This window comes from Falco naumanni, chromosome 12, assembly GCF_017639655.2.
Source record: "Falco naumanni isolate bFalNau1 chromosome 12, bFalNau1.pat, whole genome shotgun sequence".
Classification (NCBI taxonomy): Eukaryota; Metazoa; Chordata; class Aves; order Falconiformes; family Falconidae; genus Falco; species Falco naumanni.
Genome location: NC_054065.1, coordinates 19,087,618 through 19,106,614, shown reverse-complemented (window position 1 = coordinate 19,106,614; position 18,997 = coordinate 19,087,618). Strand labels below are relative to the sequence as shown.

The following is an 18,997-nucleotide window of genomic DNA, read 5'->3' as shown; positions in this document are numbered from 1 at the left end:
GAAAGGAGACAAAAAGAAAAATCAACTTTTTCTTGGTATAAAAATACAGGAGATAAAAATGTGGGATGAAACGTCACACAACTACAGGTGGCCTGCACCTGGATGAATGGAAAATAGTAGGTTTAGCTGCTTTACTTCCTACAGTAGCTATAATAAACCATGCTTAAGTGAATGAAATTAGCAAATGCATTTAAAAGGAACAGGCTCCTACAGCACACCTGACAAAAAAACCCCAACCAAACAACATCCCTCTGCCCCAAAACCAAAAAACACCCCAAAACCAACCAATTGACTCATATATAAAAAATATGTGTTTGGCCTGAATACTGACTAGTTTGTTGCAGGTTTACCGGTGTCATCACAGCAATCCCTTATTCCTTGAACATTGTTGGAATTAAGTCCCCCTGCCCAACCAGTAACATGTGTTTACTTTTCCAGATTTTCATTTTTGCAAGTATCATCAGACCTCAGCAGGTTTAGTATTTTAAGGCAGACCGATATTCTCTCATTTTGAATAGCCAATCTTGTGAATTCTGCAGTTTTGGAAAATTCTGGAGTCAGAGGTAGTGCTCTAAGAAGGTGTCCAATGAGCTGGGCTTGGTCCAGTGCTATTCTTGACAGGCGACTCAGTTCTCCATGATTTGGTAAAGTTAGATGAGTCATTGATATAAGCTGTAAAAGGTGCTTACTAAGCTGTCTGACATGAGTCAACTTCTCTGCCCAAAAATTCACTTCCCCTTTATCAAACAGGTAATCATCTTCTTCCTTAAAAAAACAAAACCAGCAATGATTAGAAAATTACTTGAAGTCTTGTTAACAATGAGAAAATTATAAAAGATATGAAAGAAGATACAGAGAAATAATGACAACAGAGGCCATTACAAAAGTTTCTTTATGTTAAAAAAAAAAGAAGGTAGAAATTCATATGCATCATTTTTGAAATGTTTGAGAGAATGCAGTAAAAAAGGTTCCTACTTTGCCAAAGATATTTTACCTTTAAAAATCAGGCAGTTATGGTATAAGTCTTGGGAAACAGTGGAAGTAAATAGTAGTCCTAATCCTTAACATGTGCTTGCCTTCCCCTGTGAAACTGTGTTGTATTTCACAGAGACCTCTCTGTAACCAGTATGTTAATTTGCTATATACCATGGAGCTTTTTGACTGGATTAAATAAAAAAGGAAAACTCTATCAGTCAGTGAAACATCAGAAAGGCATACCTAAACCACAGGCTTAAGAAAAGATTCATAATATATTTCATGGGTCATATTGTCAACAAACTTCTCAAAAATGTAGCCACTCCTGCTCCTTCCGGTTTTACCATCCAGCATTATTTTGATTTTTACAGTCTTTTCAAGACAAAGAGAGCACAGTGTATTATACAGCATTAGGTTTTGCAGAACCAGTGTGGCAAAGTTTTTCTTTACATCAGTAATCCTTCTGAAGACAATGACTGATGTGACCATGTGCTGTGCAGAACCAGTCATATGGAAGATAGCACAAATTTACCAAATATCTAAATGACATCTCTGGTAAAGCCAGCAGAGCACTGTTCTTTAATGCCAGATGTGCCTGGCACCCATGGCATCAGTTTAAATTCAAGGCAAGCCATCATCCGCAATGATACTGAATGCAATTAGTTACAGCCTCAAAAATGTTTCAGGCAGCAATGACTTGTTAAGTAACTCTTGATTTATTTCAGTGTTTGCTTACTGGTGTCTCTAATTTTATGCTGATATTGCCAGGAAGCAGACACCAAACTCTTATTTTTATTCTACTGTCCGTGTGATTTTTTTTTTTTTAAAGTTGTACATCAGTTAATACTGGAATAGTGAGTATCAGGCTTCTTCAGATGACATTTCCCATTCTATTCCTACCACAAGACTGCAGAAACTTAGTGATCCCAACATGAGATAGCAACTGGTTGTTAAAATTACCGGGGCTGAAGTCTCTGAGTCTCTTTTCAGATCACCATCTCCCAGCAGCCACTCCAGCAGGATCGGTACACCGGCACGGACGGCTCCCCACCGCCGGAGCAGCTCACACAGCGTGCCAAACGCTAAATCCAAGGACATCGGAGCATTCACTATCCTGAGTGCAAACTCTGTTGAGAGAAAGTATGTCGGACAACATATAGCAGGACCACAAACATTTTCAAATACAATCAGCACAAAAATAATTTCTTGAAAACAGATGCTGAATTTACACAAACACATTTAGAATGATGAATTATACTGAAAGTAAGTAGTTAGATGAATAATTACTTCTGTGCCACTTGGGAGCTTTTCTCAATTCCAAAATAATACATGAAGCAACTGAAAATGCTGACACTTAATATTTTTTTCCTGCCCACGTAACGACATTAATTTGGGTTTAGATATACAAAGATGTCTGTCAGAAATGTCTCCGGAGACAGTCCTGACACTATGACATGGTCACTATTTCTGCAAAACTGCAGTTACGCCTTAGATCTGATTTAATTTTTTGCTGGAATTCAAAACCTACAGCACACTATATGTTTTTAAAGGGCTGGGATGTAAAATGAGTCATTATTTGGTGTGTAATCTCGTTATATATAGTAAGAAATATCTATATACATACACATATACACACACACATATAAGAGATCAAGCATGCAAGACAGGCTCAGAGAAGATGTTGAAGGGAAAGGCAGACACCGTTTACAGTACCATCACAGAGCTGTATTTATACAGGTTTTGCTATCATGCCAGAGCCGTACACAAAAGCCATCGCCCACACCATATTCACACTTCCCTACACCTCCCCAGCGCTGTCATTCGGGCAGATGCTGTTTTAACTGTGTGGTTCCTAGGGCTGCCCTCAGTAATGGAGTACAGAAAATGCCAGAAGCCCCATTTGCATGAGAACTCCAACAACTGCATTCACAGGCACGAGTCTCACCGCTGGTAGCATTAAGGCTTTTTGTTTTGTTTTGTTTTTAAGGGGATATGGGAAGAAGACCGGAGGAGGAGATCTAATAAACAAGCCCCTGTAAAATCCCTATTACTTTAAAATGGATTTTGGCAGAATTCATCCTTGTTCATAGTCACCAGCAAATTAACAGCCTGTCTTCTAAGTAGTGATATCATAAAGACACGTCATTCTAAAAGGCTTCTGCGAGCAGACAACAGCGCAGAGTCACAATTACTTGGTGAAAATCCAGACACACCTGGAAGCCAGACCTTACTTTTTGTGTTTGAGTGTATCTAAGCATTTCTCATGAAGGAAACAACTGACATGAAAGGGGCACAGCAGTGCAGCCAAGACCTGTCCTTCACAACTCACACTCACGGAGCTGCAGCACGTGCCAGCTGCAGGTTTTCCTAGAGTTCGCTGGCACAGCAGCGTAACGCACGCTGACACACCGGGACTAGGCAAATACGCGTGCCTACGAACAGGGAAGCGCGGGAAACAACTTCAGGGCAAAACAGACCGATGGGAAGATGGGTACGTGGTATTTGACAGACCAGGCAATGTACCGAGGACACTGGGGAGGATGAATTAGTATTTGAGACCATGAGAACAAAGGACCATAATAAGGAAGGGAGTGAAGGAGAAAGAACAGATGGTCCCTTCTTTATCTTGGAGTTAGATGAGGGTAAATGGAAATCTCCTTGAACAAGCAACAGGAAGGCAGGCAGTCAATCTCTTGGGGACACTAATAATGTTACGTAGGCAGTTTGTCTCTGCTAGACGGTAAAATCAAATGTTCAAATCTGTCTTCTTGGTGTCAGGACTTACCGCTGTACCAGGACATTCCTCAGCTTTGCCCATGAGGGAGAGCTTGCAGGGGTGCAGTGCCACATCCCGACACCATGTATTTTAGGTATTGAGGGGTTTAGATACTGTTTTTGCTGACATTTCTTTCCAAGACTTCATTATTATTATTACTATTTTTGCAACATGCTTTCTCTGTTGCTGTGCCCTACTTGGTACCAGTCTGATACCCTGAAGAATAGGTACAATGGTTGACCTCTGTTTTGATTTGCTTAGGCTCAGGCAGAAAACACATTTCATTCCAGTGCCATGGGGACCTCAGAAATACTGGCAATCCTTAGAGCTGGAAAAATAAGACATGAAAATGGAGTGTGGGGTTCTGAGCCTGAAACAAACATCCCAATTACAAACACTTAAAAAACGCAACATTTTAATTGTCAGTATTTATATAATGTCTCTTGCTTGTGTCACTTCATTTGTATTTGAATATTTAGCAAATTAAGTGATGCTGCGAGCTAAACCCACAACATGTTATTTCCCACTGCTGCCTTCCTGAAGTTAGCTGTTGCTTTGGAGGACTGATTATAGATACAACTGCAGATACTTAAAATACCTGCCATTTTCTGGGGCCTTTTTTCCCCTCCTAAGATTTAGATTCCTTAAGTACAAATATGGTGATGCTCTCTTTGTGAATGAAAACACTGTACTACTGAGAAAAGCACCAAAACATTTATTGGGGCCTCTAATTCTGTTGTTATGTGAACATGCTGAAAACTACCAAGGGGTAGCAAAACAAGTAATGCTGAGGTACTGCTTACACTGAACTTGCTTACTAGCAGTTTTTCCAACAGTGTAACACAGAAGAAAAGGCAGTTTTGTGCTCACACAGAACAGCAATCTTGCAGGGAATCCTTGTGTCACAACAAAGGAAATGGTAAGTTGTTTTTGGTTTTGGTGTGGTTTTTTTTTTTTTTTTTTTTTTTTCTGAAGAGAAGAGAAAAACATTACAAGAAAAACATATAAAGGAGGTCTCACACACAGGAAAAACATGAAGACCCTGGACACAGCACCGACCCAAAAGATGCTGAGCACCCTTCTGTGAACCGCAGACACCATTTAACTGATCAACCAAACTCATGCATCAGTTCTGATGTCGTGACCAGAGAAAAACAAAGCAACATCACTTTGATAATGCTGAAACTCAGGCTTCAAAAATTTGGGTAGAAGCCTGCCTGCCTTGGGTTTTGCGCTAGGGAAGCTAGTGCAGCAGCCTCCTGATATTTCAGGTGTTGACACAGATTCAACAACAGGTCAGACTCTAGCAGATGAAGGATTTTCGCTTCCACCTGCCCATCTCACCCCGTCCCATCCTGTCCCACCCCTCTACTGCAGAGCATTAGGAATGGCTCCATTGTTTCAGAAATGTTTCCTCAGCTCCTGTTACACACAGAGTGCACTGACGTTAACGTCTTTGATACCAGTTCACACAAATTTGATGCTGGAATAGTTCAAGATCAGATTTGTGGGCTACCACTGCCACAAGGACAACAAAGAGATGACCAAGTATCAAAAAAAGGTATGGTATAGCAACTCCCTAAGCTTGGAGTGCTGAAGTAATGCAGGTAAGTAGCAGCAAGCAAAGTTACAGGCATACCCATGATTTAGTAGGTCAAAAACACTTTCAGAGGGAAAAACGTTCTATTGCTTTGATAACCCCCAGCTCTAAAAGTAACAGCAATGCATGCTGTAAGCATGTTCAGAATCCTTTAAGATACCCACAAAAGGTGTATGCCTTCTAAAAATAAAAGTACGTGTCTTCACTGACATGTGAACTGCTCCTCACATCAACATTTGCCTGCAAAACAAGGCTATTTTCAAGACGCCACATATTACACACGATGCTGTGTTCATGACTCACGCTATGACTTCAGAAAGTAGTCTGAGCAAGCTGGAAGTTCACCAGGGGCAAAAAAGGCAGGTGGCTCTCCTCTCCCTGCAGCCCCCTCAGGCCGTGGGCTCCTGATGCTTACCTCTAGCCAGCTCAGGTACTCTGCTGATCACCTGGTAAATTAAAGCTCAGAACAGCAGAATATGCATTTGGCACGCAACTTGGCATGTGGGTTCTTCTGCTCAGCTGGCGAGCAGAGCTGGTTACCCTGCAGTCAGAATTGGTGCAGCTGGGAGCCAGGGAAGGGAAGATCACAGGGCAGTGGAGGGAAGGGAAGAGGCCAAAGGGAGAGCAAGACCTCCTGGTTCAGCAAGCTGTTAGCTCAGGTCAGCTACAATCCAAAACTTCCCCATCACAGCCATGTAAATAAAATACTAGCAAAGATAATTCAAATGGCTGAGTTATTAATAGCCTTTCATAATGTAAACATTTAAAGTAACAATAAAAAATTTCAAATGACAGATTTCTAGAAGCCGCTCACAGCTGAGTACTGCCACAGGAACTAAACCGGCAGAAATCAAACCTGGAGCCGCAGCTGTAACCCAACACTGAAAATACAGTAATGCTCCTACCGCTGTAGAACTGTTGTTGTACAGACTATAGAAACTGTGTTAAAATTACCAGTTTTTAGAATTCTAAACCATGTGTATGTTCTAACATGCAAAAACATCACAAGCAAGATAAGCATCTTACTAAATAAGCCACTACAGGGGCTGAAATACAAAAAATTCTCTATGCCTTAAAACAAGTAGTTACAAGCAGAAAAATTAATATTACTCCTTGAAATGAAAAACAAAAGATAAGAATCAGGTACTACATGCTTTTTTCATTTTGAGGAATTGAATTTTCATAAAGGGAAAGGAGTTAAGTACTGCAGTGTTTTCGTCTTTGTGAATCCACCCACATAAAAATCAGACCTCCCACATACACATTCATATACTCCAAAAGCTTTGATCATGCCAGATGTAAATATTTCTTCTAGTAGCCTATTACGTGTCCTCCAACTGTACAATTGTTCTCTTTTAAAGCCTCGGTGGTATTATGGGGAACTGAGAGGACATATTAAGAGCATATATACACAGATTTTAAGGACAACCATAGGCAAAACAGAAAAGCAGCACATATTCCTTGCCTAACAAAGCATTTCCTAATTGGTTTTATACTGGAAATTGTTAACTGAAGTGAATTTTAAATCAAAGAGTAATGCAATTTTTGTAAATGTACACTGTGTTCGGAACAACCGTAAAGAGAAGTAAAACTGCAAGGAAGCTTAGTGTAACCCTGAGAGAAGTCTCACAAAGAACAGTGTACCAACACCGAGGATGTTTTCAAGGAAAACATACAGGGTAAGTTCTTCAAGTGAAATTACAGAAAGTATTTTAGGTAGAGCAGGTATACTCTAAATCAGTAAAATATTTTCTAATTTTTTTACACAAAGTGCTGCCTACCTAGCCATAAACATGATTACATCACTACCAATAAAGTACCTCGTAACACCCTGGCAAAACAAGGTAGTATTCTTGCTTCACAGACAAGAGCAGACATTTAAATCAACAAAGCTCACTGAATGATTGCTTGACAAAACCGGAGATTTATCACAGGTTTTCTGATACATCACCTTAACAAGATGATGAATATCAACCAAGAGATCAGATTCCCATCCAAATGATGGCAGATCCAGCATCACAGTCACTAATACCTGTAATATTAGATTTGCAAGTGGAAATCTTCACCTATTGAATCACTAAGCACTTTTTGTTGCACTGAAGGTTTTCTTTTTGATCTTGAATAATAATCAAGTTTGTTCCTATTCTCTACATATGAAATATAGGAGAACAGAGTGCGGCATTGCTGCAGATATATTTGTTACTTGAAATACTGTGTTTCTGTACGTACAGGCTTCACAAAGCTTAAAGCACCTTCAAATTTAAAAAAGAAAAAATCCCACTGGCCCAGCCTTAGAGTTACATAAGCTGTCAACAAAGTGAGGTCAGAAACTGAATTTCTCATGTTGAAATAACCTTCTTATAGGTTCCACTTTGAGCTAGACAGGAATTGTGCAACTCTGCAGCAAGGTGACACACAGGTGTCTTGCCACCAGAGGAATAACGAGACAGTCAAAAAGCAGTAGCAGTAGATAGAGGATAAAGGGGTGTTCATACCCACTCAGTCTCCACAAATGATGTTACACTGCTATTGTCCTGGGCACTAAGATTAAAAGAGGACAACAGAGAAGTAAAACAAGAAAAAAAAAAAAGAAAATAAAAAAAGAAAATGCAGAAATGGTAATTTGCATCCAGATACTTGGCAGATGGCTCTTGAAAGGGTGCCTGTTCATCGCACTGTGTCAATTTTGGTTACAAACATCAAACTTTCCACTTTTTAAAATGACCATTTATGTAAAACCTAATATATAAGCAGATGCCTTTTTATAGTGTTTCATAAAATCAAAGGCGATTAGATCATTTCTATCCTCCTGAGAGATATCATTCCCTAGGTGACGTACAACTACGTCATCTGTTTTCCATTTCTCTGCCTGAGCCTTTTTTATAACTGTGCTTTTTCAGGATGACTTTAAAAAGAGGCCCTTCCTGACATCATGCAACACGATGTCAAAACACAACACTATTACAAAACAAACCAATCAAAACTAATTTCTTAATAGTTGCAGTCTCCAAGTAGAGTGGCAGTGACGCTGCTCTCAGCTTTGACTTTGATTATAAACAGATCTGAGTTAATAGCATGCCTGATTATGACGGAAACATACAGCTCAGGACTGAGCAGAAAATTAAAGCTCATGCTTGAACAAAAAAGCACACACATATTCATCATCTTTTCAAGCCCTTTTTGGGAATGTGAACTGAACGGTATTTTCAACTCAGTCACTAGCTGTTTTTTCCCCCTTTTAAAATAGATATATGTATACTTAAGTTTTTCCCATGCAAGCCGTGACTCCTGTACACGGAGGGGTTTATTACAAAACAGCCACAGCTCACAGATCTGTCAGAGGAAATGAGCATTTGCACTTTACCACTTGCATTGCCACTTTTGTAGAACTTCCCCCCCACAAGCCATGTTCTAATTTAAAACAGCAAAAAAACCAATACCCCCTGCATAAACATACCGAACTCATGCTTTTCCTTTCAAAAAGGTAAAAAAAATAATCACCTAATTGTTTAGAACACTACCAATGAGAATGCAAGTACGTTTTTTAACTCAAATTACATATTTATTGGAAGAATACTCACAGTTTCAAAATCAGTATCGCTAGAACTAAATATATGACTGAAGACAGTTGTTATTGGCATGTTCCAACTACAGAACTTTTTGCTTAGCAGTGATGAAGATTACTGAGTGTGAACGAGATGTATGTTCCAGCTGTGTAGGAACACAGGAGACAATCTCTACCATTTTACAATTTTAGAATAGTATCTGGAGAATGGTGGTGTAAAAGTTTGTTATTTAAGGGATAAAGGAATAAGGAAAAGGTGGGTAATCAATAGAGAAGACTGTACATAAAATTCTTCTTCTGCAGTACTTGAAAACAAATATAATTTGGGCAGAACACTTAAATATGTAAAAGCTATTTTAAAAGCCATAATATAAAGGCAGGCTTTCCCTCATTGCTATGGAGTCATGGCCACAACTACCACCGCTTGCATAAGGAGCCTATCAAGATCTGTAAGCTGCCATCCTGCTTACTCGCAATTAAAACACTGATAAGAAAAAAAAACTTCAGTAGATACTCACATGAACACACCATTTACCACTTTCAGACTCTAGCGCTGAGCACATACCATTATTTTCATGTGTTCTTTCTTAATTTTCAAGGGTATAACAACTCATAACCTTTACATAGCAGTGCCACTGTGTAATTAATACAGCTAAATGAAGCACTGTCAGTAAATAATAAGTAGCCAGTGTTTGATGGATGAGCTGATTCTAATTCAGTCCATTCACTTTCAACTTTAATTAGTGGCATTGTATTCTACAAAGCAAATGGTTCCTTTATCCATGTGATAATCTAATGATGTATAAGTGGACTGAGAACAACTTGTAAGGTGTTGAAATAAATTTGGTAGTACAAAGTTAAGAAGTCACAATGATTACACGTTCTTATATAATGTAATTCTTTAAAAAGGAATAAGTAATACAAAGTTCCCACTGCAAAAGCCAATGATTGTAACAAGTACCATACACACCAATAAATCTTGCTAAAACAATTACAAGTTTCAGTGCAGTAGTCCTCTCTCCTTTTTCTTTAATTAAACCAATTAATCTGAATTACTACGTGTTTGTTGATGGAATTTTTTGAAAGACACAAATACAGGCATAAAAATGCTATGTGTTTCTACATGAGTACTGATGCAACACTAAATTTTTTAGGTACTGTAACTCTTGTTCTAGACGCATGCTTGTTACAGCTGGTGACAAATGCTAAGCAAACTTCACTTTTGAATTACTGGAATTTAGAGTCATTTCAGATTATTGGAAAATTTTCTAATAAACATATAGAAATTTGAACTATTCAAGGCCACTTAAGTTACAGTATGTTTTGATCTTGTTCTACATTTTCTCCTCAATGTTGGTTTACATTGGTACGTCTCATCCTTCTTCCAGCAGCTCGGCTCTAAAGGGTGGAATAACGCTGAGTTGCAGACTTGCAGACTGTGGCTTTTGAGCACATCTGAGTAGAGAAGGCACTTGCTAATTTACTACAAAACCTCTGATTCATGTGTATGTGTGACTTACTGAATGCAGGTATTTTTGAGCAGAATAGGAAAAAGCAACTTGGGAACCTCAGCAACTCAGTCTTCCTGTTTGTTCTGATCCTTCCAATGACATAGTATGGGGAGAGACTGTTTTTAGGATGATTTATATTTGATTTCTATCTTTGTTTCATAATACTTATTAAAAAAGGGTGACATCAAATGAAGCGACTATAAAACTGTTCTTATGGAAAGTGCTATAAATCTGTTGTATAATAATTTATGTCAAAAAGGTTCATAATAAATTCTCAGCTTCTTTACTGGTCAATTATCTAAACCCATTTCCTCAGCATGTAAGAGCATATACTTACAAAGCAAAACCCCACAGAAACCGTTCACTATATGAATACTTGATGAAAAAACCCCCTTACATCTAAAAAGCTTCCAATACAGTCCAGATTGTCCGTTTTATTCAGATGTTGTCTAAGAGATGAAACTTGTGTCTAAAGCATGACTCACATTATTTTTGTCTTTTTGCTGACACACATGTATACAGATACACAATGCTGTACAAGTATCATTAAGTTTGCAAACACACTGTAATGTTAAAAACTACCAGAACAAAACATCCACACTGCAAGTCCATCAGTAACAAGTGACCCAGAGGATGTTCACCCTCTTTTTTTTTTTTTTAATTTCCCTGTCAAGATCCAAAAGGCTTCCAATGCCTGTTAAAAGTTGCTAAGTTGCTTTCAATGTGATGTAGCATGATCTGTTCTTTGCATTGAAAAACAGCAGCCTACTCTCAAGCTGTGGTCTACAGGCGGGCAGGTGCTGCCAGGGACCTCCTGTTCAACAGTTCAGTGATCCTAGATCACTTTGGGGCAGTTTTCCTGCAGATGCCTAACAGATAAATAAAGTGCAGCCACAAGTCTTGATCCTGAATGGAACGTATCCATGTTAGAAATATTTTTCAAGAGCATTTTCAGTCCATGAGAGAACCATTTGCTCTTCACAATGGAAAGATGATGCACAAATTATTTCACTTGAGAGTGAGTCAGTTTCTGGACTTCCTTTCAGAAACGCTCTGAAATGAGATTAAGCATACATACTCCTCACTCTACTGCTATGTTTTGGTCAACATAAAGGCTTGCTGATCCTCATCTCTCTAGTGTGGCTGAGGCTTTTCCAGTATCAGGACTCAACGTTTCTTCCCAAGATTATATTCACATTCCATACTAAAGCAAGGAACGCACCTGTTTTTTTCTTTCACACAGTTCTTGCCTCCTAGATGACTTCTGGATTTTGCACCTTTAGTGACCCAAGACATTTCCCTTTACGTGGGCAGGTCCACACCTCTTTGGAAATCCTCCGGCTCATTTACTTCTCTTACTAAAATACCAAAGGCTTTGGCATTCCCATAAACTAATTTTATCTAAATGTGTTAACAGCTGGGTCAAGACTTGCTAGGAAACTTCTAGCTGCCATCAGGGCATCTTCTAGCAGGGTTCAAGTGACTCGGAGGGCATGTCTCTATCCCAGACATCTGTGGGGTGGCTGCCTGCAACTTCATCTGCATCTTCATCAGGCACAACACCATTTTGGAGACTTTGGCATGGTCAGGTGGATCAGTAAATCATAATATGATTGATAAGAATTACTTTTGAGGAGAGACTGGCTGGAAGAGAAGCCAGGAGAAGAGACACAGCAGAGGCAAGAAGCAGGGTGGACTGGCCTGAAGAGGATGAAGAACCAGCACGGACAGTAGATGAACTGTTGCAGCCTTGTGGGGGATTGGTGGCTGTGCTGGAACAAGGCGTGAGAACTGCGTATTAAAGTTAACCTGGTATGGGATGGTGAAAGCCTTGTTGCAGCCAGCTAGTTTTGAGAGTGCTGTGACATACTTTGAGGCCTTCTTCCAAGTAAATTTATGTGAGGAGTAGGAGCTGCTTAGTCTTGCATATAATGTGACTCTTTGACTGATAAATATTATTTAATCAGTAATCGGAGTTTGCAATAGAAAGTCTAACACAGATAAGATACACTCATCCAATAGAGATTTTACATTTGTCTTTTCCATTTCCTTCACAGTCCTTTGAGGAACTCAGAAGGAACTAAGATAGCGCTGTGAGTGCTCTCCCCAATATACTGATGTGCTGAATGCAAGTGCTCATTGCACAAGATACCACAAAAACGAACACATTTGTGTCTCAGACATTTATGCAGACATGAACCATGCAGCACCAGCAGCTTCCCGGTCACTGGGAAGAAACGACTCTTTCTATTCTCTCCGCATCTAATACGTGGCTTTGAACTTCTCCTATTCCAAATACTCCAAAATATTCTAAATAGGCAAGGAAGACAGAATGGCTAAGCAACCTATGCCTCTCAGTTGTTCATCATGATATGGAGTGCTTTACAAATCACTTGTATTTATAACCATGTCCACAGAAAGAAGAAATGGCACTATCTGTAGCGCAGGCAGAGCTGACAGCCATGAAGATTAAATAATCTTGACTGATTTTAGATGTCTGATCTGACACATTATGAGCTGTTTCACTGAGGAGTCAGCACCCTGTAATGCTTTAATATTCAAAATGCATTCCCCTCTGGCTTCAGCTGTATGTGCTCTGAACTCCTGCAAATCATGCCTCCAAGGTATCTAGCTAGGCACTCAGCAAACTAGTGACCTCCTTTCCAAACTCTGGTTGGAGTGACTTGCTTACCTGCACAAAACAGCTCTCTGGGAGAGGCAGGGATAAATGCAAATCACAAGAGCAACACTAAATGGCTTTGGCATGTCCCTTCTTATGATCTTGGCCTTACTTCACCACTTTCAATTTTGTAACTGAGGTACCAGTATTGTTGGAGGTGATAGTTTCCCTATACTGTATGTTCCTGTTCCACCATCAGAGCAAATCTGCCCCGTCTATTGAAGAACAACTGTAAAAAACCCCAAACAGTGATAGCATGGTTTATCTTTGCTTCTTAACACACGCAGCACAAGCCTGAATTAAAGTTGCACTTCCTACGTTTTGGACACTTGGTCTTGCCATCTTACAAATACTCTTAGTGTGGGGAAAGGGTGGAGGGCAAAGATGGCAATGTCTATATGTAATTTTTCAAGTTCCAAAAAAGAAGAACCTCTACCTCATCCAAAGTAGGTGACATTATATTGGAGCTCATGAGTCAGAGAAACAGTGGAGCCACAAGGCTGACCGCTCAGGCATCTGCTGCTTGAAACTAATGGAGCACTGGGAAACAGTAGCAACACTGGAGATCGGAGGTGTACCCATAGCACTGCTCCAGCGTCTTCTACCTAGCCCCAGCCACCGGAGTCCACAGTATCACAATACAGATCTAATTACCTTGACAAGTTAAGCCATGGGTTTGACACTCAGCCTCACAACTACCTCCAGTCACACTGTGTCCCAACATGCAGGAAAGTGTTCCCTGTTTACCTGCTTTGTCTGTTCTACTTCTTTCAGACTCAGTTCATTCTCCGTCTTGCCGTGACTTTCACCAAAGGTCTTTCTGCTCCTGTATGCCCTCCTCTCACATTGGCCAGAGCAAGTCTTCTCCCCTAAACAGACTGAGCATCACCTCCCCTTCCCACATTCTCACTGGTTCAGCTTGACTCTTTCAGCAGTCAACTGAATTTTTCTGATTACTTTTTTCTCCCATCTCTAACCAGAAGTGATGGCTCGTTCCTCCCCATTTTGCTGACCACCTGCAGGTATTGAAAAACACAAGAGTTTTCATTTCAAGTGCCTAAACACAGCCTGGCCCAGAGCTACACATGGCCGCAGAGTCCTTCTGAGGCACAGTGTTCCTGGCACAGAGCATCCTCAGAGCCCTGCTGGGAATGCAGGTAAGCATTTCAGGAGCAGAGAAATTTAAGCTGCTTAGTGAACACAAAAATCTGTGGAGGTTTTAGCTTTTAGGCTCTACTAAATATATATCAAGTAAAGCGTTTTATAGTCCTATTTCTCAGCCAAATTTGTATGTATTTTACCAAAAATTTCTTGCTCCAAAGCATACATGTGTAAGAGCATTTGAAGAAAAGGCCTTCAATTTTTTTCATAGCTTGAATAAAGATACCATTTTCCTCTAATTTCTTATGCAGAATCATGTCTGCTCTAATAAAGCCAAATAATTAAAGTAAAAAAACCCCTAATATTCACGGTATGGAAAAATCTCAGTACCAACTAGTAAGGGTAAGTGTGAGGCAACCCTAACAACAGAACATCAACCCTCCTTAGAAAGATATACAGTTCACACCATTGATCTAATTTACAAAACAAATTAGAAAGACAAGAAGGAGACAGAAAAGCAGAAGGCAGTAAGTTTACACCAGTCAATTCAAGGTCTATTGAAAATGTGCAAGAAACAGAAGATGACGTGGGAGGGGAGGTAGAGATGAAGGGAGCACTTAGTGCACAGAAAAGAATAACAGCTCTGATGTATTTTATTCAATTGGACTGGCAATCTACAAGAATAAGCAACATCAAAGGGATTTTTCCCCCATTTTTTAACAAAATAAGGAAACCAGCAGGCGTGCTTCTGTGTACGTGTTTCCCACCACAACTTCTGAACCAGCTGTACAATTTCAATCCAGTCTGACAAAAAGGATAAGGGAATCCATAATATGAAGTGTTGTTTCTATGAAACTAGCCAGCTGGGTAAAGAAAAGAGACCCTGTTGCTGTCCTGCCTAGTGAAGGGCTGAAACTTCAGGCATTAGACATGAGAAGATCCACTTACCTGCAAAACGAATCCACAAAAAAAACCAAACGACAAACCAAGCTCCCTTCATTTCACTGCTCAAGGAACCTTTTTCCATTCCTTTTTCTTTTCTTTCAAATAATACCATTTGAAATTACAGTCAGCATTGGCATATGTCTTCATCATAGACATACGTCTTTAACATACTCTTTCTGTCTTTAACATCTTATTTTTCCACCTGCATGCTTCAAATGAGTTTGCTTCAGAAAAGGCCATATTCTACTTCACCTTGCCATGGACCGTACTAATTGAGCCTTCACCACTAACTGTGAGATTCGTAATTTGGAGAATTTACCTTTACTCTGTGACAGCCTTCCACAGTGCTGCCCAGATGATCATGCCAAAAACGAAAACACACTGCAGAAGGCAGCTGACAAGCAAGGGCTGCCTGTATTGCCTCTAGTACTTCCATGAATCTGAAATTAAACCACTGATGTGTTCTACAGACCAGCACAGAAAACAATTCAGTTCACCTCTATAAGTACTATTTCACCCTAGGAACCCTTTAACCCTAGGTTCTCCTTACAGCCCATCGTATTTGCCCTCCAAAGACTGTGCCAACCTTGCATCAGGGGAGCATGAAGTCACTGGCTCCAAAGAATCCAGTCCTCTGTACTTTGGCATATAACCTGAGAGGCTATTTCACATCTCAGTATGACCTTGCCTAATCAAACTAATCTACGCAACACACATTGCTGTAGGAGAAGGAAACCAATGTTGGGAACATCTTTTCTGAAAGACCCTTGACTTGTTCATTAACACAGTTTATGAGATCCTAATGCTACTAGGCTTCAGCGAACATGGCACGTGCCTGTTTTCCTGACGTTTCTGAGAGGTGGTGGTAATGGGATACGGGATGCTAGTATACTATATTGCAATATGGTGATTTACTGGAATAATTTACATTTGGGGAATTTGAATTAATGAGGAAAGATCTTCGGGAAATTTAATTCTTAGTTGTGCTTCTTAATGCCTTTCAGTATGAAAGGAAAAAAATAATCTATCTACTGCTGTTTATAGCAAAAGTAGGTTGAGTTGAGCACCTACATGTAATGATCTACATTCTTGAAGTTCTAGTAGTACAATATACAAATTCTGGAATTAGGGAAGGTTGGTTTGTTTGGGTATGAACTTGAAAGTACAGCAAGGAGAAATCTACAAAGTGTAAGTGGTCTTCAACAGAAACATGAAATCAGCTTGTGTGTGTCTGCACATGAGGGAAAGTAAAAGGATAATTAACACAGTACACAAAAAACCAAATGGGTTTTATTAGTCCTGGTAACAAGATATGGTAAGTCTACCCTCCACTGTGATCAAGCCAAGTGTATAAGTTAATCAAGACCTTCACTGAAGTATTTCTGTTAACACTTTCATCTTACCAGTGGGAATTATTTATAAAACCATTTTCCACTGCTAGCATGACAAGGTGATCATTAACACAGCACAGACCATGTGAAGGAAGAAAATTAAAAACATGCGAAAGTGGCATTACACTGGTACTGTAAGCAACTGCCATAAATAATTCTGCTCCTCAAGGTGATTTCAACAGTCTTGCTCTAAATCTAACAAATCAAAAGCCCTTTATAAAAAGTCTAATTCTTAAAATTTAAATTTCTAGGCTTCCCACAGATGCTTAACTTGACTTTCTCATGCATGAGAAATCAATTTGTTCAACCAAGCCAGTTCCGAGTTCCCCTTGTAAGAGCTCATTTGGAACTGATTATAGGAAAAAAAAAGACACTGAGATTTACACATTTAGGTTTTGAAGTAAGAGTCCACGGTGTCCCACAGCTGCTCCCCACCCCCCCAACCCCCATCAACACAACAGGAATTAAAGCAACCAAATCAGTGGGAAGGCTATGACTCAGGGAATCAGTAATACAATAAAAGCACCTTTCATTCTAGGGTGCCACTTTGATTCTGGCACAGGTAAGTACTATCTTGGTCATTAAAAATGCTGAATGCTGACTTTCGTGAAAACAAGCTGGTGGTTTTGGTTAGTTTGCAAAGGTATTTATATTCCCTACCTCACTTCTACCCACACATACAGAAATGAAATTCCGTGTGCAAAAATCTGCTCGCAGAAATGCATCATCTCCTCATTCTTGGTGAAATACCTCTCAGTGCAAAATGACATTACAAATAACAATATCCTACATGGACGCCTTGAACTGGGGCAAGGGCCTTGCATGGGACAAATATTTTGCATAGGGCTCTGCACAGGTTTTCAGTACCATTCTTGCAGATGTGATATCTTATGAGGAAATTTGCATCACTGATAATCTGTTCAGTCTCTGCTGCCGAAAGAAGAGAACTTCATTCTCCACAGCTGTTGATCAGAGTTTTCCATAAGCAAAACATTTACAGAAAATAAATATATTGTTTCCCACAGCATTATACATGCAATTTTTAGCACACATTTCTGTATTCTATGTATAATATTGGTATTTAAATTAGCATTTCATATATTTACCTTAAATATGAACAGTTTACAAACTAGATGCCTACAGTACTGAGACAGACTTTTAGAGTTTTGAGCATTTAGGGCTATGAGGTAATAAGGGTATGGAAATAATTAATTGAAAACTTCTAAAATTTAGCAAGCTCTCCAGCCCATCACAGGACTTCAGCAGGTATCCCATCTCAGCCTTTATAAAGAATGCTATGTGTATATGGGTGTGCCTACCCAGGGCTCTCCCAAATCTTTCAGATCAGAACTTCTAGAATATGGTTCTCAACTGCACCATACGTGAAGTTGATATTCAGGATACCGAGAAACATCAGAGATGCTGGGCCATATTCACTTGGACCTCTGCATCTTAAGCAGTAAGAGGAGGAGGAGGGCGGCTGCAGGAAACTAAAGCCTTTTTGTGCACAGTCCCCATTAGAATAGTACCCTACTTGTTCCAGCTTTCACCTGTGCTGGGTAACAAGAATGAAAAGTTACCACCAACTTCCATATCCTGATTTTCAACTGTGTCTAACCCCTGGTTGGATGCACTGAGAAAGTGAGATCCCCATAAAGGGAAATTATTTTCTCTGAAATTGTAGGTAACTGTCTTTCATTCCTCCAATGTTGTTCTTTCCCTTATTCCTTTTTCCCAATTCCTAATCATTAAACATTTTTTCTTGAAGTAACAGGATTTTTTTTCTCTTGTTGTTTGGCTATTTAGTAACACAGTCTATCTTAAAAACTCGGGGGGTTTAGTAACTGTCTTCTCTATCAAATTGCTTAGGTCTGTGGTCATTGGTCTTTCAAAAAGAAATCTCCTGGGACAGCTTTACCCTCCAATAGCAGCAGCAACACAGAAGGAGCAGTATTAAAAAAATCAGAGAACTGCAACAACTGGTCAGCAAAACAATGCCATTTGTACCCAGACTTCATTTTTACAGATGGGTGACAAGCTACAACATTGTTATTGCAACTTTCACTTCAGTTTTTCAAACCAATAAAATTGGAGTCCATTTATTCAAATACTACATCTGAACCTTGGCCTAACAAGAGCTGAATATGGTAGCAAAATGTTATATAGATTGTAAGCCAGGTCCTGCAATCTTCACACATCTTGGAACCTCTATTATGTCTCTAAATAAATCTATTAAAATTGTATTTCAGAGGTCTAGATATGATTAAAAAGCTGAACATTTTTGCTGAATCTTACCATGCCCACAATTACAAACACAGAATGCCAAATACAAAAAGCAAACAAGACACCAAACCAACAAAAATCCACAATAACTCTTGTTGACCTACCTGTAAAAACTAGTCAATGTAGGTGGACAATACAATTTATCTTCACCTGGCGTTCCTTAACATTCT

At 39.5% G+C, this 18,997-nt stretch overlaps 1 protein-coding gene across 2 annotated transcripts in view; it reads right to left on the bottom strand.

Moving 5' to 3' along the window:
* Positions 1–426: 426 nt before the first annotated feature.
* Positions 427–18,997, bottom strand: part of THADA (THADA armadillo repeat containing) — a 161,986-nt gene continuing 143,415 nt past the window's right edge. For both annotated transcript variants that reach the window (XM_040611455.1, XM_040611456.1), the window contains exons 37-38: positions 1,936–2,102; positions 427–765 (exon numbers count right to left, since the gene is read on the bottom strand). In XM_040611455.1, the coding sequence (XP_040467389.1) occupies positions 427–765; positions 1,936–2,102 (506 nt within the window). The remainder of the gene's footprint in view (positions 766–1,935; positions 2,103–18,997) is intronic.